Here is a 23,846-nt window from a genome sequence, read left to right as displayed (position 1 = left end):
ACAAATGATTTATGTGAAAGGGGGAAATACTTCTCAAGGATTTTTCATATTGAGAAAGATCTTTTATGTTTTTGATTGATTTGTTAGCAGAATGTGATCCCGTTGAAGAAAATTATTTTATCAGAAAAATGTGAATTATTTAGACAAATATTTTTGAAATTTTAAGTTTACACTTTTGTGAGGATGAATTACATGGGAATAAGGTGTGCTATGCAGAGAAGCGAATGTGGATGGGGCAGAGCCTTGACACAATTGACCTATTCCTGTTGACTCTCCATCCACTGAAGAAGAGGACAGAGGAGTTGAAGTTAGTCAACTGACGGTTGATGATGTTTATTGAGAGTCTCAACCTGAGCCTGGGGAAGATGTATGTAATTCAACCCTCCAAACAGATCATACCTATTGACCTATAGCCTTACATAAATATGTAAGGAGTTGCACTAGAAGAACAACTCATATGATGTCTAATTATCTACAGATTGTCACCTTTGTATCGAATTTTCCTCACGAACCTTTTGGATGTGGTCATTCCATTGTCAGTAGAGGAGGCCTTGTCTATGAAGGAATGTAAAGAGGCCATGGATCTGGAGGTGAAGGCCTTGAGAGACAACCGTACATGGAATTCGGTATGGTTGCGAGCAGGAAAAAAGGTGGTTGGGCATAAATGGGTGTACTCACCTAAGTATCACTTAGATCGAACACTAGAAAGGTTTAAAGTATGTCTGGTTGCAAAAGGCTTTACTCAATCGTTTGGTATAGACTACTTTGAGACATTCATGCCTGTGGCAAAGTAAAGCACAGTCAGAATATTAATTGCACTTGTAGCTCACTTCATCTAGGTTATATATTAGTATGATGTCAAGAATGCATTTCTACATGGCGAGCTTGATGAAGAAGTATATGCATCTCCTCCACCTGGGTACAACCTATCGGAAGATAGGAAAGTGGTTTGTAAATTGAAGCAGGCCTTATATGGACTCAAACAATCACCTCGCACTTGGTTTGGGAGGTTTACGAGATCTATGAAGCAACTCGGATATCTCCAAAGTAATCCGGACCGTACCATGCTCTTTAAGCACGGCACATATGAAAAATTGATTGTGTTACTGGTTTATGTTGATGATATTATTGTTATAGGAAATGATGTGGCAGACACAAAGAGATTGGAAAACTGCCTATCCCAGGAATTTGCTATTAAGTCACTTGGAAATTTGTGTTCTTTTCTCAGAAATAGATGTTGCCCATTCCAAGTAGGGAATCTTTCTTTCACTGCAGAAGTACATACTTGACTTGTTGAAGGAGACTAGAAAGATAGCATGTAAGCCAGCACCGAATCCTATAGACCCCAATATGAAGCTAGGAAAGGGGGAGGAAAGTGTACCAGCTAATGGAGAGTCATTTCAAAGACTTATTGGGGTAATGATTTATCTTAATCATACTCGACTAGATATTTCCTTTGTTGTGGGAGTGCTGAGTCAGCATATGAACAATCCCAGGGAGATTCATCTACAAGCAGCTCATTGAGTATTCACATACCGAAAGAGAACTATTGGACAAGGTCTCCTATTCCATAGAACAAGTGATGTATCAGTGAACATTTATACCAATGCAGACTTTGTTGGGTCAATTGTGGACCAGAGATCCACTTCCGCTTACTCTTCTTTCATTGAAGATTGTTTGGTAATGTGGTAGAGTAAGAAACAACAAGTTGTTGTAAGGTCAAGCGTAGAGTCAAAACTCAGAGCATTTGCCCAAGGCATTTTGAAGGCATGTGGCTTAGAGGGATTCTAACAGAGTTGAGAATAAAGCAAACATGCCCAATCCGAGTTCGTTGTGATAATAAGTCAGCAATTGTCAGTGTCAATAATCCAGTCCAACATGAGATAGATAGACCCTTGATAAAAGAAAAGGTGGAGGTTGGCATCATTACTATTTTCTTTGTTGGATATGTCTATCAGGTAGTAGATATCTTCACTAAGGGCCTACTAGGACCAAAAGTGAACAGTGGCAATTACTGATATCTTCTCTAGGAGGGGGGGGGGGGTGTGGGTAAGCCCATTACCCATAAGGCTGATGGATATTATGTGGCCGTCAAGCCTCACTAGTTTTAAAACACATATTCTAAGTATTCCTATTCGATGGATAGTCAAGACAGACATCGAATTATCTGGATACAATAGCACTAGTTGATCCTACTTATACGATAAGTATAGTTGATCCTATGGCTATTATTGTGGCGACACTAAGGACAGATAGTGGTTGCTCTTTGGATAAAGATTTCTTTGAATTGATCTGCACGAAACCTTGAATCGTGTTATACCTAAACGTCAATCAGGTTGATTCAAGTCACGCTTGTATGAATGATCCACTAACCTGAGACACCAAGGACATCTCGTGAGCGGACGACTACATTTTGACTATCACTTACAAGCCTCTAATCATGGGATTCAAATAAGTTATAGATCGGATGTAGTCAGAAGCTTACAGAGATGATTGAGTGGTCAAGACGGGATCATCTGCCCTCGGTATAAGAGGAGATTTACTCAAGGAAGATGATGCAGAAAAATACCTGGCCAGGGTAGTAAGGATATTGGAGAAGGCGTTCTCCAATGATCCCCGTTAAGTATTAGTACTAATCGAATGACAGATTAGGGATTGAACATAAACCATACCCTAAGCCGTTCAAGAATGTCACGCGGATGATGGATTTTATCATTCTGGCGTCGAGCTATTTTTTCGTACGACCTCCCCTACAGTATCATCACCGCTGTATACATATACGTTAACCGATGACGGTAAAGGTTCCATGAGAGAGTTTGAGACTACCCGGTATCTTCTAGAGCACGAGATGTACCTTGGCACCCCATGGGCTGGAAAGTTAACCTATCAAGTGGGTTAAATTAATTCTTATTTAATTAATCTATATGCTGATATAGTTAATTAATAAGGTTGGCTGATAAATGTTATTGGGTCATTCAAGTTATTAACTAGAATGATACTTGGGCCTAGAGGGTCATATGCACAAGGTCATAAGGGCATTAGTGGATATATTTTACTTTGTCGGGTTTTTGAGAAAACCCTAAGTAAAATATGAAGAGGGAAAGGGGTCTCATTTTAAGCACCCATGCAAGCCTCATTTGAGAGTCCCTCCCTTTCTCCACTCTCTTCTCCGCTCATCCAAGGAAGAGTGTCTTCATGGTGAGGAGATCTTCAAGATTTTCAAGAAGATTTGAAGAAGAAGACGTGGAGATCCAAGCGCCGAGTGATTGCATGGATACTTCTAGAGGCCGGACGGATGAACGGCTTCAGAACAATCTTAGAGCGACAAAGTCTAGGATGGAACAATTTCCCCAAAAAGATTGATTGTGAATCAATCAGCGTGCTTCCGCATCCATGCAACGTGTTTTCCATGGCCGAACCAAGGCATCAAACCCAACAGAGGATACTTAATTTTCCTTATTGGGCCAGGCCTATTAACAATGTAACCTGTATTTTTACAGGACACGATGAGTTAGTAAAATGAGTCTTTTTCATTTCTGTTTTCTCCAAAACCCTAGCCTTCATGTGCAAGTAGAAAGTGATAAGGGGAGATAGCACGATTCAACGTGGCTCTTGAAAGATGTACATTTAATTTTTTTACCATTTCAAATCCACTTTCCAAAGGAACTCTTTTTTAGGGCTAAATATTTTCCTTGCATGCAATTGAGTTGATGCGACAAAATGTGTATTTCCTCATGTAGTATGTGCTTAATAAGGCTCAAATCCACTTGGAGATAGGGTAATGAAATATATGGATTGATAAAGAAAATAAGGTTTTATGTTTTGAAATTCATGTGTTGGTTGTCAATCTAATTTATATCGAATAGTTAGTTTTATCTCTCACCTATATCCATCTATTTCCTATATCACATAGATTTATGATATTAATTTAATAATTAGCATCGTACCAACATGCAAATGAGGGAATTGCACTAGGATATTTTGGAATGGGCATAGAATGGATGTGTGGTCATGCAGGAGCATTTGTAGTAGTAGCGTAAAATGATGTCAGAATTGTGGGAATTAAAGGACGTAACATTCATAATCTCAAAATTGGGGTTTTAATTCATCGCTGGTATTTGATATTATTTGTACTTACTAATTTTAGCTAATGATGAGTACTGACCATCTCCACATGGAACAATGTATATGGATTTCATATTCTTATTATGGTAATTATTGAGGAAAGAAGAGATGATTCTTCATACAAAATCAAGTTAGGTGGAAATATAAGGCGAGATAGTGAAATTAAGTCAAGGAGAATAGTCAGTAGATAGTGATTATTCAATGTTGAGACAAGAAAGTGAATGCGAGAATAAAATAATGATGACGTGAGGTATGACAGGAATACGGTATAAAATGAGTTGAATACAATAATTCACGAGTAAGATAATGGTATGAAAATGGTAAGTAATGATTTGGAAGGCATATGGAGGTGGTGTGATGACAAGATGTAATCGTGGAAATGAACTACACTACCAACGATGTCAAGAGAGAGTAGTGTAAGGTGAAGATGTTCATTCTAGATCATTACATTTTGCTAGGATCATGGTGATTTACAAGTACACCTAAGTTTTGTTGCTTCTTCCTACACACATAGGGCACCAAAAACGCACTTCATGGGTCTCAAAATCTCACTATCTTTCAATCAGCCCACATTAATATGAAGAAATTTTAAAGATGATTTTGACCACACCCCTGTTTATTAATCAGAGGGTATGGATGGAAAGAGGAGGGGAAGACGGAAGGATCCTAAAAGTTTCACCTCAATCAGACCTGTGGATTGTTAGATATGGCATTTTGAATTTGGAGAAATCTAGCCCTTCATTTTTTTCTCTCCTCATCATCGGCGCTAACACTTCCTCTTTTTTCAAGATGTGCAATCGTCAGATGTTTTCATCATTTTGACCGTGTCGTCTTTTGTCTTTGTGTGCTTTGAAGTCACAAATGTGTATTTGTTGGGTTATGAAGGCCTTTATCTAGATGAGCATAAGGATTCCATTCAGCAGATAACAGAATAATATAACTTGAAGAAATTATGAGACAAGCACATGTGCACAGATCACATATGTGATTTCTTTGATCCTCGAGTAAGATGAGTTGATCTGCACATGTGTGCGTCCTCTAGATGTATCCACATAATCTTCGGCACGTCGAACCTCCTCCTCCACCTTGACGAGATCCGTTCAACCTCTGTCACCGTCATTATGCCATCCCGATTGCATCAAGAATGGGGAGGAACGATGGGGAGAAAGAAGAAGGGGAAGGCCGCAGAATAATTCTAGTTTATTTGGATTTTATTCAGGGCATTATGCGATTCATACTAAGTGGGTACTTTTCATAAAACTCTCAAACTTTCAATACATCTTACGATGTCTAAAATACCATTGGCATGTGACTGTATAGGCCAATATATCAGTCTAGTTAATTACTCAAATGACCCAATAACCTTTATTGACCTTTCAAATTAATTAACTATATCATCATATAGATTAATTAATGTTGGATCCATTTGACCCAATCGATAAGTTAAGTCTCCAGCCCCCGGGGTGCCAAGCTACACCTCTTGCTCTAGAAGATACAAAGGATTGTGTATCGACTCACTCATAAAACCTAACCATCATTGGTTACAGTGTATGTACAGTCCCTCATCCACTTGATACTCATAGTTCATCTTAGGTTATTTTAAATTGTTAAACCCTAATCGGTTATCCGACTTAGTAATGATGCATTTGTACATCATCGGAGAACTCTTCTCTGATATTTCAATGCCTTGGCCAAAGACTTCATTGCATCATGTTCCTTAAGTTATCTCCTCTTATACCAAGCCTAGACGATCCCATCCTAACCACTCAATCATCTTTGTGAACTTCTTGATGCACTTTAACTAAGACTGTCTAGAATCCCTTGATTAGAGACTAATACATTATAATCAAAATACAATTGTTTGTTCACAAGACATCTTTGTTACCTCCGGTCTAAGGATCATTTATACAACTGTGATGTGAATCAACCTGATTGATAGTTTGGTATAATACCATTCACGGATTTGTACGGATGAATCCTGTGAACGCTTTCCACTAAAGATCACCCATTATCTATCCTTAGTGTCATTCACTAATGGAATGACCATACTCAGCATATTCTATCTGAATACTTTGATGTACTTCTTGAATGTCCTTCAAATAGGAATATTTGAAACACATTTTTAAATACATGTCATCTCCATATTCAATCTCATCATTATTTAATGTATTCATGGACTTCATTATAAGCATCACATGTCACTATAATGAATATGTTCTATTAAGGAATATGGAATGAGATACAAAATGTGTGATTGGCTTTTTAGCCACATATATTTCCATCAGTCAATGCTTTGAATTGTCCAATGATTTTCTTAATATAAAAACTGTAAAATTAAAAAATTATTTCTAATAAATCTTAAATAATCCTGTCTAAAAATATATAAAAATTTCAAAAGTTCTCCCCAAAAAATTAAAGACTTTGGTTGGTCAACTTAGTTGCATGAGTTGACTTGATCATTGATTTTTTTATATAAATTGTAATATATTGCATGACTTCATATATTTAATTTGTATGAATATTAATCTAAATCTAACATGGTTTTTTATCTATTTTGACCTTGGTTGAATATGTCAACCATTTTTAAAAATTTAACCCTAGCTTTCTGTGCATTTGACCCAAACTCATTATTGTACTCAAGTTTATACATTAGAGTTAATTTGGAATTTTAGTTTTTCGTTGGCAAATTATGTCTTACAATGACTTCAGGATTTGCGCACATCCGTGTCCTAGGTCTAAGGACCACTTACCCAAGTATGATATCTATTACTCAGATTGATATAATACCATTCAAGGAGTCATACATATCAATTGAGTGAACTCTTTTCCCAAGACCACCAACTATATCTCTTTAAAGTTTCCACACTAATGGCAAAGGGATTGGTTAATCATCAGAAATAAATAGTAATATTATTTCTGGATAGAACAATGTTCTTTTTTAGCACATATGTATGCAAATTACATTATTAAGTTTAATGTTGTTGTAAATTAATTTGCCCCAATCAAATAAAACATGTAATTATGTGTAGAATAGGAGTGAGGTCATTCCCATAGGGGCTAACCTTTAGGCTGAATCTAATAATTTAGTTTGGATAATGGAGAATTTAGGATGATAATAAGGGTAGCTAAACAGATTAGTTAGAGGCTTAATATGAGAAGTGATAATAATAATAATAATAATAATGATAATAATAATAAATGTAATAAAAGGAAGAGGTAAGATAGTTAAAATATGGGTTATGAACTGTATCATTTATTAAGATTTATATTTCTATAGATATTTGATATAGTAAATAGGTAAGATGATGAAATTTATTTTTAGTATTATAATGAAGGGATGTGTTAAGATAGTTAGTGGAAGAGTTATATATATTAATAAGCTAGAGAGAATAAAAATATAGTACTATAGTTCGAAGAAAGGAGAGTTATTTATTTAATTAATAGTAGGTTATGTATAAGATAAGAGATAGATATAAAATAGTTATATGTAAATGTAGATTACAGTGACAGAGACATATATATACATATATACATATATACTATATAATTGCTTATGGGCAATGGATGAGAAAATAGGTGTTGTCTAATTTTAGAAGAATTAAGTAGTTTGATTGAGAGAATATTAAATATAGGTTACTTAACTACATAGATAAATATAGAGAGAGGTTAAGGAAGATAGAATGATTATTAAAAAGAATCTAAGGTGTAGTTTCATTATTTTATATTTTTGGTTATTTATAATAATATAAATATGATTTATATAGGTAAATATATTTAACAGGTATTATTCATATTTTAAGTAAAATCAGAGAAAAACTAGATTAATATATTGACACATTAAAGGTGTTCGACAGAATGTCTCAAAGAGGACGCGACACTAAAACAAGAAGAACTAGAATTTCTCCCAGAATCAAAGTCAAAATTTATTCAATCAAAGACATTCATCAACTAATTTTTTAATCAGATCAAGCTCTGGAAAAGTAGCAAATCTGCCCTGAATCAAAGAAAAAAAGGTGGGTAGTCGATTGTCGCTCCTTAGCCTCAATTTGTGATTTCCCTCTCTCTTCTCCTCTGTGCCGGTGCAGTTTATTATCTTCATGGACCTTCTTTGATGCCTTTCTGAGTTGGTTGAGCTGTGGTGGAGCTGTCCCGACTCTGAAATGGCTGCTCCAAGCCCTGAAAGGGTTTTTGTTGTTGCCTCTTCGTCCTATGACAAGAGATACCCCATTAGGCATCCAAATTGAGATTAAAAGAATTGAGAGAGAAGCTATTTTGACCCTCCATCAATGTACCCTGATCCAACCACTCTCCCAGGCTGTTTCATCGGCTATGGTCCCTCCCATCACCCTCGTCCGTCGCCCAACAATTAAAATGATGACAGGAGGGGAGAAGGACCGGTTTACCTCCAGCTGTCCGATCTCCTTCGGATGGATTCAGCAGCTGTGATTAAGTCCCAGCCATATACCCCTTAATTTTTCATGTACCCCTATGCACCCCATCAACATCATCCCCTTCAGCACTTCCCCCTCTAATTAGTCCATCGGGTGGGCCGCCATCTTCATCAGCTATCGCTGAAGAATTAGATGCTGCCAAAAAGGAAATAATAAAAAATAATATGAGATATAGAATATATTTTCTGATCACCTTATAAAGATCAGACGATCAAGATTAAAACCTAACTTAAAAATCAGCCCATTATGACGCGGGCTCGGGCTGGGTTGGCTCAAAGCCCAGTCATATTTCCTTTGTAATTTTCTAAAGATTGCAGCCTTTTGCTTCTTATCACGGCCTGGCACAGGGCTGAAGGAATCCATTGACAAGTAATCACATATTAAAACTTTATGAAATAGAATTTCCTATATAAATTTAGATCAGGAATTCCACTGAATTAAATAAAGTACTTCCCCTCTTGTACGTGTTCGCAGGCCTTGAGTGTGTGTGTATGTAAGCCTTCGTTGAGCTCCTTGTGCAGGCCTTCGGAGGCTCCTCGCGTGGGTCTTCGGGGGCTCCTTGTGTAACGGCGCTTGCCGTCTGCTGACCAGCTTGAGTGTTTTGCGCTTCTTAGCTTACGACTGGTTGAGCATTTTCTCGCGCCTCTCTTTACTGCTGGTGCTTGCCTGTTTAAAACTCTTTTATCTATTTAATTTTATTCCCAAAAAAACTATACAATACCCACTTGTACGAGAATTAATTTGATTGAAGACAAAAATTTGGAAACATATTCAAAATGAGAATTCAATGTCATTTAACCTTTAGGTAAATCTTTCATTAAAAAGGGTGTTATTAAGCTTAATCCAGAATAAATCTATGAAATGAGAATTTCAGCTAAAATGAAGATAAGGTCAATAAAATGCTGCCTAGAATAACTCTTGGATGTGTATTGATAAGCCAATAATACGGGTGAATTTTACTAAATTTTAATCCCTTGTCGTTGTCAATTTCAGCGTATACAATAAAATTTTTAAGATGTGTAGTGATAAGTAAAGGGTATCATCCAAGGGAAGCTAGTAAGGACTCCAATTGATAATCTGCTTGAGTAATTTGAGCCTAATTAGAGTTACCTTGATCTTCAATGAAGATCAAACTACCCTAATAAGATGAAGAATTTAGAAAGGGGGGTAGAATAGATGGGAAGAATAGAAGAAATTAGGGGCTCTAGATTGGCTTCTTTGATCCAAAGAGAAGGGTCAAAGGGGTCAATTAGAGAGGTTGAGAGGAAAATTTGATTTGGTTTGGTTGGTTTTTGAAGATAGGTAATTCAAGAATAACTACACTATTAGATAATAAAACGGGGTAATTTAATCTCCTAAAAATTAAAATTTTTATAAGTTTTCTTCTTAATGTGCACTTGGAATAGCTTGATAAATCTCTCAATCTCACCTCTCAATCTCAGTAAGGGCTTGTACATTTCGCTCAAGCCTAGCAATTTAGAAGTTCGGACCAATGAAGAAATTTAACAAAAACATCATCCAAAATACACTAAAAAATCAAATAATATGAAGAAAAAAAGTACCAAACAAGTTGATCCAGGTTGAAGCTCCTCTCTGTCTTCCATCTGTGATAGAGCACCATCTAGAATGACTCCTGTCAAAATTCAGCTTTAATACTTAGGTTACATGGTAAAAATTACTATTTTACCCCCATTTAGTAATTAATGTTTATCTATCAATGTAGGGTTGATCTGAATGATCTAACCATACAGATAGAAAGAGGAGGTCAAGACAAGCAAATCAATAAAAATCATCTCAATCGGACTTCAGGAACAAAAGTTATGAATAAATGAATTTCGACTAATCTTAGCCATTGGACTGAAATTCATTTCTTTATTAATTTTTTTTCTACACACGCCATGATGTGTCGACCGTTGATTGGCCAGTTTGAAATGCAATTATCGGGATTGATCTCTGAGCGCAACATAACCCCTGGCGAAAATAAAAATACCAAGAAAAGATTAGAAAAAATGAGTGGTGTACATTGAACACACATTTAACTGCGTGTCTTACACAGCGTTAGCAAATAGAAAGATGCCATGTCACCATCAAGGCGCATTCATCAAGCGCCGTCGGATTGTCATCCGAAGTCAGAGATGAGGTCACGTAGGTCGCCCAAAAACCCTTTTTTTCTTTTGCATTTAAACCCTTTTTCAAATATCCACTTGCTGCTAGGCGCCGCCCAAAAATATTTGCGTCTATGTCCTTGCGCACTCTCTCCTCCGATTTTCTCATGAAATCATAAAAATGCCATGACCAATTGCAATTAAATCCCTGCACAATTTTCATAATTGTATCTATGCCCCTGTCTAAACGACCCGAGAGCCATTTTTAGGGGTATAATTGCAACACGTATTTACGGAAAGCCCTTGGGATTTTAAAAATTACTTTAAAACTCATTTTCCCCTTATAAATGTATCTTTTTCCTCTTTAAAAGTTCATTTCTTCCTCGAATAAATTCCAACAAAATCCAATAAAATTCTAGAAAATTTAGTAATTCATCCCCACACTAATTGACACCAAAATTAAATTTTAAACTTGCCATTTTCATTTAAACAGAATTATTTCAAGCTTAAATAAATCCAAGAAAATTCATAAAATTAGCCAAAAATTAGGGAAAAATCTGAAATCACTTGGAAACATTAATTACATTTAAATTTATGATAACAACCGCATTTTAAACTCTTTAAATGCATAAATTGTGCTATGTGCTTGAAATTAAGACCAAATTTAGGGTGTTATCATGTATGTTTTCATGGTTCAAAATAGGGTCATCAAGTGTCATTCAAATAGAAGTATCTAGGATATATGTAGAAAGAAAATGAATGGCCATATTGTGATCCCATCATAATTGATGGACTTTTTCTATTAAAAAACTATATATCATAATGAATACATTCTATTAATGAACTTTCAAATGAGGCGTGAAATGTGAAATTTTCTCTCAAGTCTGAAGCCACCTTTATTTTGAACGGAATTGGCCTATATGGTAGCACAAGAAATCTTCATCAATTGTAAGAAGATATAAAGAGTTTTAACCGCTAAGCTTAGAATTTGTATGGGCTCTACAAAAATCTTACTTACCAGCATTCATAATATTCGGTTCAACGTCATTTATCATCATTATAAGAATTTAATTTATTGAAATAATGCACATTATAATTTAGTTCATACATAGTTATATTAATTTGTAGAGAACAAAAAATATATTATGCATGAACATGAAGCCAAAAATAATTATAAAATTTCCCCGAGCTATCACATTTTAAGGAATTGTTACTGAATTCGTGACTTCCTCATAAAGGAAATTATTTACATTAGCTCAATTTTATATTTGAAGAGTTTATTTTTATTGGTTTAATTATTTGTGGGCTTATTGTATATGTGTCTCAAGTTCTAAAATGAGCCAACTAAAGGTGATATTGATTAGTGTGATGTAGGGTGGAAATAGAGCTGATCACAATTTAGAAGTGGGCGAGAAACAACTTTGTGGGCTGGCCAGAAAGGATCGAATGAGTTAGAAAACTAGGCTTCCAAGAGTGGAATAAATTAAGTTGAATCCCCCCAGTCTGATTCAACCTGGCTTTCATGATCAAGAGGGTGTGTGCTGCATAGTAGGTATGTAGCTCATTTTATTCTAATTGGATGACCATATTATTTCAAATTATGAGAAAACTGGTGTACCATGTAATGATTGCTTTTATTCATTAGAAAACTCATATCCATTCCTTTCTTCTGAATGTAGTTTTACTTTAGTTAATGCTTTGATAAAGGATAAAATTACTCTTAAATAGGGATGCACCACTATAAAAGAGTTAGAGGGGGGTTGAGATGCAAAGTTCTCTATTAGATTTTATCTTCAGTAACAAAATTATTTTTTGGTTCTTATCTTGCTTAACATCAAATTAATTTTTCAGTTCATTCTTCTTCCCACTTTCCTCTGGATCATTTCTCAAAAAACACATCAAAACGATTTTCTGAAGCCAGAAGTATAATTGAAAGATCTTGGACATAGAATTGCAGAAGAATTTAACCTTTCATTTTTTAGTTAAAAATTATTAAAATATCATTTAATCTAATAGATAATTATAAAGAGGACATTAAAATCATCAGTATAAGATAACACTATATCCTGATGTTAGGCCCCTAACTAGGTGGCATTCCTTCCTAGAGACCTGCACACTTATTGGGAGGGCATGTTCGCTTGTGGACTCACGATATTTAATGAATGAGTTCTATTTAGTGTGATTCTGCACCGCACTAAGGGTGGTGACACTCAACCCTAATCTTTCATGCCATTGCCCTCGTGGTGGTAACACACTACGGATGGTGTGCATGCCCATCACCGCTCTGCGCAGCGGATTAGGGTGACCCGCGCACGCTGTGGCGTGCAGGCTGTCGAGAGCGCTCGTGCGTGGGCGCCGCTCATGATCGGTAGTTCTCCCGCTCGTAAACTCGCCCCTTTGGAACCTTCGTTAAGCTTCGTCAGAAGCGACTAGTCGCTTCCAACTCTTGTACTTTATTTATGGTCTAGTCTTTCTTCGTTTCTTCATTCGCTGTTCATTGACTTCGTAACGTGACCTCAGAACCTTGCCGTCAACGCACGCTACTAGGAGGTTCTGAAAGAAAGTCAGCAACCTACCTTGCTTGCATTCTTATCTTTACTTCGTTTCTTTCAGAACGTGTTTATTTCTTGAATCACGTTCTTTCTTTTTCATCTTTGACTTCTTATCCACGCTCCTAAGCGCCATGGAACCTGAAGCCACGCGCGTGCACAGGACACGCAGGTTGGGTGGCAGTGCCATGGTATGGCGGGGGAAGCTACGCAGGGAGCTGCGCGGCTGCGTGCGGGCATCGTGCGCATTGCGTGTGCGGGGTGCGGGGTGGGAGATAACTCGCCAAGAGACTAAGACATTGGCGCACAATGAGCCCCGAGAGGGCTGGGGTGCGTGGTGCTCCCACAGGTAGTGTTGGGCATGTGTGATCGCCTAGGATAGAGTGGAGTGTGATCGCCAGGCCCACAAGTGCGTGAAGCCCAGCCCGGGCGCATTCGTGTAGCGGCAAAGGTGGCGGGCGAGCGCCCGCAGAGTGACGGGCCTCAAGGCATAGATGCGAAACTACCCAGGCGTGCAGCGCCTCGTCTCATTTCTTCAGTCTCAATCCTCGTCTCCCCCCTTGTAATGCTCGACAACTACGATGTAATCTCTTGATAATATTAATACACTGGCCATATTCCCCAACGGGGCTGCTCAGCGTTCAGCTCCAACCACTGAGGCCAGTTGTGTGTAAGATTCGAGCATTGTTCCTAGCCCAGGATTCGACCGTGTGACACCTAAGTGTGGAGCACCCATGAAATCTTTTACTCGAGCTCTCACCCCTTCTTCAAAAGATGCTTATTTCTATTATCAATTAATTTGATTTTGGCTCATAAAATGCAATAATTCCTTTAAATTTATTTATTACAGCTTTACCAAGTTCTTTCAATTGTATCGGTATCTTTGTGAATGATATGGAGCATTTATCACTAAGATGTCAATGAAGGCCATAAATAATATAGTATGTTTTATTATATCCAGTTAGCCAACTGGTTATTTCTATGACATGCACAGAATAAATTGTACTTTGATGGAGAAAATTAAAATTTTCCAATTATTGGGGAACAATTTCATTCTCTATGTCATTAAAAATTTACATTTCACAAGTCTTGCAAATCAATAATTAATCAATGATATGGGAGAACCTTTTAAAGTAGGTACTGACAAAATATTATGATATCTATGATTAAATATTACGTGGGACTTTCCATTTACAAGTTAAAAACCTGGGAAATATAATATCTACACATTTACAAATGATCTGAGGAGGTGATTTTTTTGCATCAGTAATAATGTCACTTCCACAAAAAATGACCTCATACCTTTTTAATTGATTTCAAATATTCTAATATTACAATTTTACACTAAGAAGAGATATTAGAATGAATTTATTTCACTATATTTTCAATACATATAAATGGATGATGTTTTGGTTATGAAGGTGAATAGAACAAATAGAGTATGGATCCCTCCTCGATGCCTAGATATTTTAAGTTTTCAAAGGAGAGAGGGAGATTGAAATGAGCCATCATCAGGTACCCCTCTTACTGATGGACCTTAATTAAAATACTTCGATTGTTAGGAGACAAATCTTAAATAGCATTTTAACCTGATAATTGAACATTAATACGTAATAAGATTTGGAAAATCCTGTCATGATAAAGAATGTCCATGTAACTATGAACATTTATATTTCTATTTTCAACTGAACTTTGAGATTTCTATCTCAAGTAAAATTAATATACGAGAATAATCGTATATCAAGTAACATTAACCTAAGAACCTCAAGTCACAGCTCTTTGACTTCCATTATCAACCATCCCATCAACACGAATATTTTCATGAACTACAAATTGTGATTGGCAATGTTGGAAGTGAATCTGATCCACCTGTTTTGGTCTATTGAACCCACCATAGATATACATCTTTTTAACCAATGATCTATGCACAATATCTCTAATGATTAGGGAGTGCCATAAAATACCATATTGCAAAAAAAAAGAGAAGTATATTGACTAATCAAATGATTTGAATTGTGATTAAATCATTCAAGTCCACTCGATCTGATCAGAAAGGTCTTCATCTGACTAAGGCCCAAAAGATCAAAATACTAATTCAATGATCAATTGGCTGATCCAACGGGATAAATAGATTTAATATGTTCGACATGCCCATGAAAATTTTAGAGCAATCACCTCTTTCATGATTAGTCTCCAAATAACAGATTGATTAGTCATGGTCATTCTAACAAATCAATCACTGTCAATCCAGTTGACATCACAATCCTCATTGACCAGGGACATTGTCTGGCTATAGCCGCGGCAAAATCCAATGTTGTTATTTCAAAGGATGTCATATGGTAGAGCAATTCTACAGTATGGTAAGTTTGATCAATCAAAATTTTAAACTGATGTATCAGATATTCTCATTCCTTGATGAAAAATAAATAAACCGCCATTTGCCACCTTTCTAAATGTCAGATAGAAAAGTTCAACTGTTGAATGGGTATCTTTCTCTTTTTCTCTTCTCTCTCTAATTGCCTACTTCAGGCTCACTCCCACGCACTTCATGTAATTAAGTCTAAAAAAATTTATGATAGTTGATCCTCCAATTCTATTTTTCTTTATCTGAATTCTTACATTTTTATTGGGTTGCACTAAGCTGCATGTGAAATAACCATAGGTTAAAACTAATTAAGTTATGACGATCACTTGGAAACAAAATCAGTTTCTGCCCCAAGGATAATTTCAGCTAAATTATAGAGCTCAGCTTCATAATGGATCTATGATGAGGAAGCACAGCATACATTATCTCTCCATCGTCTAAATGTCTAATCCCAAGGAAGTCAGCAGTCAATTAGATATTTTCACTCATAATTGTCCGATGTTTTACTTTATTAAACAACATGCCCAACTGTTGGCCTTAATTAGACGAAACTTCAGTTTTAAAAGTAAGTTAATGATCAAATAGAAGCCAATGAAAGACAGGTCTACAGTTTGATGACACAGCTGCTAAAGATTATTCCTTTTGTTTAAGAAAATTCTCAACCTAGCCCAGAATTAAAATGTACATCCGGCAAAGTTCATGATTTTAAATAACACCCGAATATAAAATCATCACACCCTTAAACATTTCCGTTAATTCAAATTAAGGAACGCCAACAGAAAATTTCATTAAATAAGCAGAATGAAGAATCAAAACAGAGAAAAGCCTAGTTGACTCAATGAAGTTTAACAAACTGGTGAATTCTCGTTTGGGCTGTTAACTCAGATCTTGGTCCAAACTAGCATTTATCATTAAAAGCCCAGATCTAACCAAGATATCAACTGCGTAGATTGTAATTATTTTAGTGGACAAAGATTCACCGACGACACAATTTAGAACTAATAAGCAAAGAGGGCAGAAAACAATTCTGATTTTCCTGATGCGAAGAAAAGTTCAACAGAGCAAACAGAGAGGGCAAAAAACCATGGCGTCGAAACACAAATAAAAATAAAGAAACCTCTCAAGTAGGTCAGCCGTCTCAAATAAACGGGTTTCGACTCAAGGTAAAAACTGGTACATGAGCTAATATAAGAGCAGAAAGTACCACGTAAAGAAGAAACCCTTTTAAAAACGACCTACGACGTACCTACGACACCGCCTCTTTCAAAGGAGATGACTTCAAACGCTGTTGAATCCACAAGCAGGGCCCCTCTCTCCTTGTAATCAACCCTTTTTGGCTGTGGATTACTGAATTTGCAGCTTGTTTTTGCATTATCATTCATGGGCAGGCGCGGCATCTGTATCCATAGCCTCGGTTTCTTCTTTGGCATCACCCTTCTTGCCTGTGAGTTTTAAACAGAAATATTCAATAATCATGCCTAACACTCTCAGGCCAGTGGACAGACGACGGAGACCGGTTCGGAACCGGCTGGCTTTGGATGGAACTGACGGCAAAGAGATTAAAAATTAGACTAATTGGGTGTCGTTGAATGACGGATCGAATACCCACAAGCCTTACTAAAAAAGGAAAGGCATATTTATCTTCTATAATTTTAGGGTGATTTTTTGGATTGTGAAGTGCTCACCCTTCTTCTTCTTGCCGCCGCCTTTCTTCTTTGACTTAGTGCCGAGGGCAAGCCATGACTTAATCTCAGGGTCTTCGTCAACAGATTTGTTGGGTTTGAGCTGTTGCAGGGAGTGGGAGGTGATCCTGTCTGATCCGTTTGGCATTAACAGAACGGTGAACTTGACGTGGGCGACCAGATCCCCTGCACCAATGAGGAAATTATTCATCAACGTCTATTCACAATACGGAACAGAGTTAGAAGAGATAATAAGAATTTATTTTTTAGTGATTGAAATTGAAATCGGCTAGATTTTGTGATTTTCATAGGCATGATGCACTTATGAGTAGTGTTCGCCCGTCCCGATACCAGTACCGGATGCCGGTATCGGGACGGATACTGTATCGGATACTGGAAAGGGAATTTCCGGTATCAGTTTTTTTTTATTTCCGGATACCAGATATCAGTATCGGATATCGGTTGCTACAGTGTCAATATCGGATATCGATATCCGTTTCAATATCATCATCCGCCTCCGTCTCAGGGGGAGTATGACGACATCGGATATCGGGTGTGGATATCGGATTTCGATATCCACATCGAAAGGATACTTCAAAACAATAATAACTGATTAATTTTCAGAGAGTAGAATGGATTACCGTGGGCAAGATAGTTATAGGAGAACTTCCTGATTGATTACACATCTCGTTTAATATATACAGCCAAATATTTTCAATTTCTTCCATATGGGATAACAGGATACGGGTTTGGGTTAAAATCCGTATCCCTTTATCCCATATGGAAGAAAATAGAACTTTTTATTTCTATTTATTGGACAATGTGATATTATTGTAAATAATGAATAAATATAAGGGCCTTTAATTATAGCGAGTATAGAATAAAATATTATTTAACCATTTAATGTATAGTCAGACTCATTTAATATATACAAAGAAAATTTTCTAATTTCTTCCATGTGGGATAACGGGATTCTGAGTTTACATTAAACTTCAAATCCTGTTATCCCATATGGAAGAAAATAAAACTTTGGCACTCTATATATTAATTGAAATTGACAATACATTAAAACCATTAGACGCTGATGTACATAAGTCTTAGAATGTGATAAAAAAGCTTATTTTTTACTGTCCATACCAGATATCAATATCCGGATACTGGTTCTGATATCCAGATATCGAAATCCGATATCCTGATATCCGATGGCCGTTTCGTCCTCACCCCCCCCCGATATCCAGTATCGATATCCGTCTACACCTAAAGGAAAGATATCGACCGATATCCGATATCCGATGTCAGACACCATCCCGGTTTTCTTCCGGATATCGGATATCGGTTGTCCGAAATCGGATATCTGACGGATATTGGTTGGGCGAACCCTACTTACGAGTGATTCAGTATACTGAATGCAAATAGGAGTGAAATTCATTGAGTTTGAAAATATTAAACATTACCTGGTTTTTCGTGTAGAACGGGGTAAGGCTGTAAGAGATCGTGGTTCATACACTCGACCAATCCAAGTCTAGCTCGCTTCTCTTCAAGAGCCCTGATGGGAGAAGAAAATTTAAAAGTGTTAACCCCAAATCCTTAAACTTAAAATCCCTCAACCCTCTGCCAGAAAACCGTAACCCCAAAACTCCACACCATAAACCCATAACCAGAAAATACAAAAACCTAAACTCACAATTGGAAAACACAAACACCGCAACGCTAATCTTTAAATCATAAATCTTAAAATCCTCAACAGTAAAACCTAAACCTCGACATCCAACAGAATCCATAACCAGAAAACCCCAAAACTCCACACCATAAACCCATAACCAGAAAATCCTAAAACCTAAAACCTAACTCACAATTGGAAAACACAAACACCGCAACCCTAATCGTTAAATCATAAATCTTAAAATCCTCAACAGTAAACCCTAAACCTCAACATTCAACAGAATCCAGAACAGAAGTTGGGAGAGAGAAAAGTTGGGAGAAAGAGATACCTCGCACTGAAGGGCATAATGGGGAATTTCTGACTAATTTCACTGAAGATAAACCTCGAGGATTTCATCTTCAGATGGTAATTTTTGTCCACAGCCCTCTTGTAAATGGTCGTCTGCCTTTCATCCAGCATCTTGGGCTACATTTATAAGAAATAAAATCAGTTTCCGACGGATAAAGAGTAAAGCTTAACTTTAACATGTTCAAATACGAAATAACTACCTTGCCTTCACCGGTGCTAGTGACAATATCGATTGAATAGACCTCATTTTCTTCAAATTCAGCATCATCCACTCTCACATCCGGGCTGGCAACGCTCAAGACGACTTTGTTTCCGTCAATCACAAACTGTTTAAGCTGGTGGCTAAGCACACCTTCCAGAATCTTGCAATCATACGCTGCCGCAACTTTCTGGATGGCATCCGTTACATCCTTGTTCTGAAACAGAAGGAGAACCCTTTGTCGTGAAATAGAAAGAAAGTTACTAGCAAGACACAATCGGTTTTACTCTTTAACAAGGAGGTAATACGAAAGGGATGTCATTTCATCTTCCGTGGATTCTCGCAAACGAAAGGAGGTAAGACGACTTTGTAGAGGATTTCTTGTTCCATTCCTCCCAAAGTATATCACAACTTAAGACTTAATTTCAAACCTAATTTTTTCAATTCTTCACAAGATGACTAAAGAAAAGTAGAAATACTTGTGTTTCTCAACTAAAACGGGAATTCTGGAAGTCTGGACGAAGAAATTGACGCATCATACGTCAATGTAAGGGGCCACGAAACAAGTCTCAATCCTCTCATCATATCCTAATTACGGCAAGAAAAACTATCTCTCAATTTTCGTAGAAAAAACAGTGCTATAACGTAAATAAATGTTAAAATAGTCTTCCCATGATAATTTCTCATTTTTTTCCTTAGGAGGCAATTCTGCAAATCGAATAAAAACTGTTTCGTATCATGGAGGCTCAGGATTATACCTTTTTACCCGGTCTAACAAGCCTTAAAGCGACTTCAGCAGCAGTATTTGCGGCAGCAATCACATCGGCGGCTCTACCGGTTACTGGTCCCTCTTGTACAACGTGGGTATGAGCTACCACAGCAATAAAGCCGTCGATATGACAACCCAGATCACTACATAGAGATGGAAAATTTATAACCCTCCAGCAGATAAAGAAAAAACAAGCAAATCGGATTTCTGAACTAGAAACAGAAGACTAACATCTTCACGACGTCGTTTTCTTCCAGCACACTTTCATCACTGGCCAAAGGGGAAAAATGGCAGACAGTGTTGTTGACAGACACACAGGTCGGAAACGCAATACCCCTCTCAATCTTCTTCTTCACGTTCTTGTACATGTTCCCAGCTTGCCTACAGTTCAGCAAAGGAGAATCCCACTCAAGAAGCAGAGAAACCAGAAAAATCGAAGTCCCAAATGAATTAGAAAAGCTTACTCTCTGATGAAGGAATCGCCTTTTTCACATAAGTCGACAATTCTGACCTTTGGCTTGCATTCCGAAACAACAAGTTGAAGAGCCCCTACATTGAGATGAACAAAAATACATACACTACAATTATTCAAGCAAAAAAATGAAATCTTCAAGGAAAATACTGAAAATGGAACAAAATATTTACTGTTAACAATCTCCGCAGCGCTCTTGTACTTGGTGACGACGTCGGGAGAGGAAAGGTCCAGCTCCTTCTCCTCCTGGAGCTCGTCGTCCGACATCTTGCAATCCGTAAAACCCTATACTACGACAAAATATTGAAAAAATAACCAAAAAAATCGCAAATAATTAGAAATCCAGCGCATCAAAGAGAAGATGCTCACCTCCTCGAGCTCGAGGTCGCGAGCCTTCAAATCTTTGGGCTGAGCAGCAACTGAGAAAGACGGCTGCAGCAGCGAGATGGAAGGCTACAAAGAACGCAGCAAGAACTTATTAGGGCACCTCACCGATCTGAGGAATATTTATTCCGGGCTTTATATAGCTAGTGAAGAGACAAGTCCTTACAATGATAAATTATATGAAAATATAGCGGTTCCAAGTTACACCTATAAGAAAAATGACCAAGAAATATGAAGAAATATATACATAATGGATAGTAGAAAACCCTAATGATTTTGATTTCAACCTTTAAAATCAAAGTACAAAATGGGATAGAAAGTAGTCTTAGAATCATTTGTTAAATTTATGGTGTGATAGAGTTTCATCTTCCCGAAGAATTTAACATATGTTTAATTCCGATGGCATACTTGGTGATGCCACTGGTTAGATATGTCTACGATGATTTCTACTAGTAAATGATAAGCTACAAAAATGATTTTTTTATTGGATGTGTCATAGCAGATTATCCTTTTATTACAAAATTTCAAATTTTCTATTTTCAATACCCCTATTTACTATAGCTATAACTATAGCTATATATTTTATTTTCCTACTTTTTCCATAGTGCAGTATAACTCCAATAAGTGGAGGTCTTTTTCTACCAATTGGTGCAGTCCCTTCGCCCCCATGGGGATGGTCCTCAGGGTTCATTACTACCCCTCATAAAATTAACATATTTCAAAAAAGACAAAATTGTAGGCTAATTCAGGTCACATTTAGAAGTATATAAAAATAGAGATTAAGTAACAAGAAAGAAAATATAATTTTAATTATCTCCTATAGGAATTGGAATAAAGAATAACAAGCAGCCAGATTTCAGAAGATGAGTACCTAAAAGGTGTCAGAGAAAACTCAATGAATTTTGAGGATTCCAATTGGAATTTTTTCAAACCTACCCTACTTGAGTTAGGAGGACAAATGAAAGAAGTTTTTTGTATTTTTGTAAAAGATAAGACGATTTAAATCGTAGTCTAGTTCATTTCATTTTTTAATGTTTATATTATTTGGATAATTGTGTTTATTTTTATATTATAGGTAAAAACCAATTGGTTTTCTACACCTTAGCCTACAATTGGTCATGGCTTAATTGCTAATGGGTAACATGAGACTTCTGTGGGAGTAAGGTGAACCCTCCTTAGAACCTTACATGAGGCTATGGCTGGGCCATTGATCTTGGTTTCCTATACGGACACTTACTATTGTTGTTCCTCTGGGGATCGCCTTTGAGAGAAATTCCCTCCGAAAGCTTGGGGTGTACACACATGACACCCAACAATTTTATCTCCTGTCTCTTTCTTTCTTTGGATATTTATGCAGTATGGACTCCCTTATGATGATCAAGTGACACCAATGGATCGCCATATCAACTCGCGATGCTATTGTTGCCCAGACTCCCCACATATTCAAAACATGGAACACCTCTATTTCATAATGATGCCGCCAATTTATTGCACATTGGCATATAGTACTCCCTACCACTAGAGTTGATCGTACCAACATAAACTTGCATCAGTACTGATACTATGGGCATTAATTTTACCATCTTGGACTAATTTTGGTTATCATATTAATTCAATATATAAACAAGATTTTTCTATAACCATGAATATTATACAAACATTACACAGTAAAAGAGGTAACCAGAATCATCAAAATTTGCATCACCACTGTAATATAAGCTTTTATTTCTAATTTTTAAATATTTAAAAAAGAATAATTATTAAAATATATTTCAATTGAACATCATCGGAATATAGTGAATGGAGTACACATGTAACAATTTATAAAATCTCGCTTGTACAGTTAATAGAAATTAAAATCCATATTAGAAAAAGTAATGTCAAAACTTATGACAATAATATTTTGCCATGATCTATTTTTAAAATAAATAGAATAAATATTTCATCATATAAAATAAACCAAATATCAGAAGAAAATAATATTATCAAACTTAATCAAATGTATTTTTAAAACATTGATTCAAATTTTTAATTGAGATAATTTCCATAATTTATGCATCCATTTTTTTAACACATCATTCTCACTAAATTTTATGATATTCTTGATTGAAATTAATTAACATCAATAATTCCACATGAAATTTTAAAAAAGATGTTGATGAAACTTAATTGTAATAATCCATAAATTATATGACTCATCATTAGTGGGTATGCATATATTCAACACCACAAGATAAAATAAACATAGATGTGTGATGAACCTAGATTATAATTTTTTTGCTAAATTCTATGTAACTGTAAGTCATGTGAATTTTGAAAAGTCATCTATATCATTTATCATCGTGAGAGTATTTTAATAGTTTTATCTAGATGTCCAATGAAGAAACTCAATCAACTGAGTTTCATTCACCAAGATGATTGTTTTTTATCTAAATTGAGTATAAAATTAATTTATATCTGTCAATGCATACATTAAAACAAAATTAATTTTGTGAATATAACATAATTGTTTTTATATTAATAGGATTGTTGATAAAAAAATAACCAAGTTACTTTGTATTTGTTCATTTTAATTGAATTACAGTTTTTTAAATAAGCATTCCTGTAAAAATACAATACAAAATTATTTTAATGAAATTTAGAAATAAGAATTGATATTCTAATCATTTTATTTCATCTTGAACTTTTGTTTTAGAAAATTTGGAACTTTTGGCATGATGTTACAACAGGGAAC

General features: G+C 36.2%; 1 protein-coding gene across 2 annotated transcripts; it reads right to left on the bottom strand.

The window, feature by feature from the left end:
- Positions 1-16,680: 16,680 nt before the first annotated feature.
- Positions 16,681-21,231, bottom strand: LOC144714330 (metallopeptidase M24 family protein). Of its 2 annotated transcripts, none has more exons than XM_078589053.1 (10): positions 21,098-21,231; positions 20,902-21,018; positions 20,721-20,805; positions 20,488-20,637; positions 20,246-20,399; positions 19,489-19,704; positions 19,269-19,405; positions 18,732-18,823; positions 17,281-17,463; positions 16,681-17,037 (listed from the first exon to the last, which is right to left on the bottom strand). In XM_078589053.1, the coding sequence occupies exons 2-10, from the start codon at positions 20,993-20,995 to the stop codon at positions 16,970-16,972; spliced, it is 1,179 nt and encodes a 392-aa protein (XP_078445179.1). In that variant the 5' UTR covers positions 20,996-21,018; positions 21,098-21,231; the 3' UTR covers positions 16,681-16,969. The 2 variants fall into 2 exon arrangements, with proteins under 2 accessions (XP_078445179.1, XP_078445178.1); XM_078589052.1 differs by having other exon boundaries at positions 20,902-21,013.
- Between the last annotated feature and the right edge of the window lie 2,615 nt (positions 21,232-23,846).

This window comes from Wolffia australiana, chromosome 17, assembly GCF_029677425.1.
Source record: "Wolffia australiana isolate 7733 chromosome 17, ASM2967742v1".
Taxonomy (NCBI): Eukaryota; Viridiplantae; Streptophyta; class Magnoliopsida; order Alismatales; family Araceae; genus Wolffia; species Wolffia australiana.
Note: the sequence above shows the minus strand (reverse complement) of the source record. Positions and strands in the feature narration are given on the sequence as shown.

Coding starts and splice junctions, on each gene's coding strand:
- LOC144714330 (XM_078589053.1), bottom strand. CDS start 20,995: ATGTCGGACGACGAGCTCCAGGAGGAGAAGGAGCTGGACCTTTCCTCT. Junction 20,806..20,901: donor CGCTGCGGAGATTGTTAACA/GTAAATATTTTG, acceptor ATCTCAATGTAG/GGGCTCTTCAACTTGTTGTT. Junction 19,705..20,245: donor TTGTTAGACCGGGTAAAAAG/GTATAATCCTGA, acceptor CTTCTGTTTCAG/AACAAGGATGTAACGGATGC.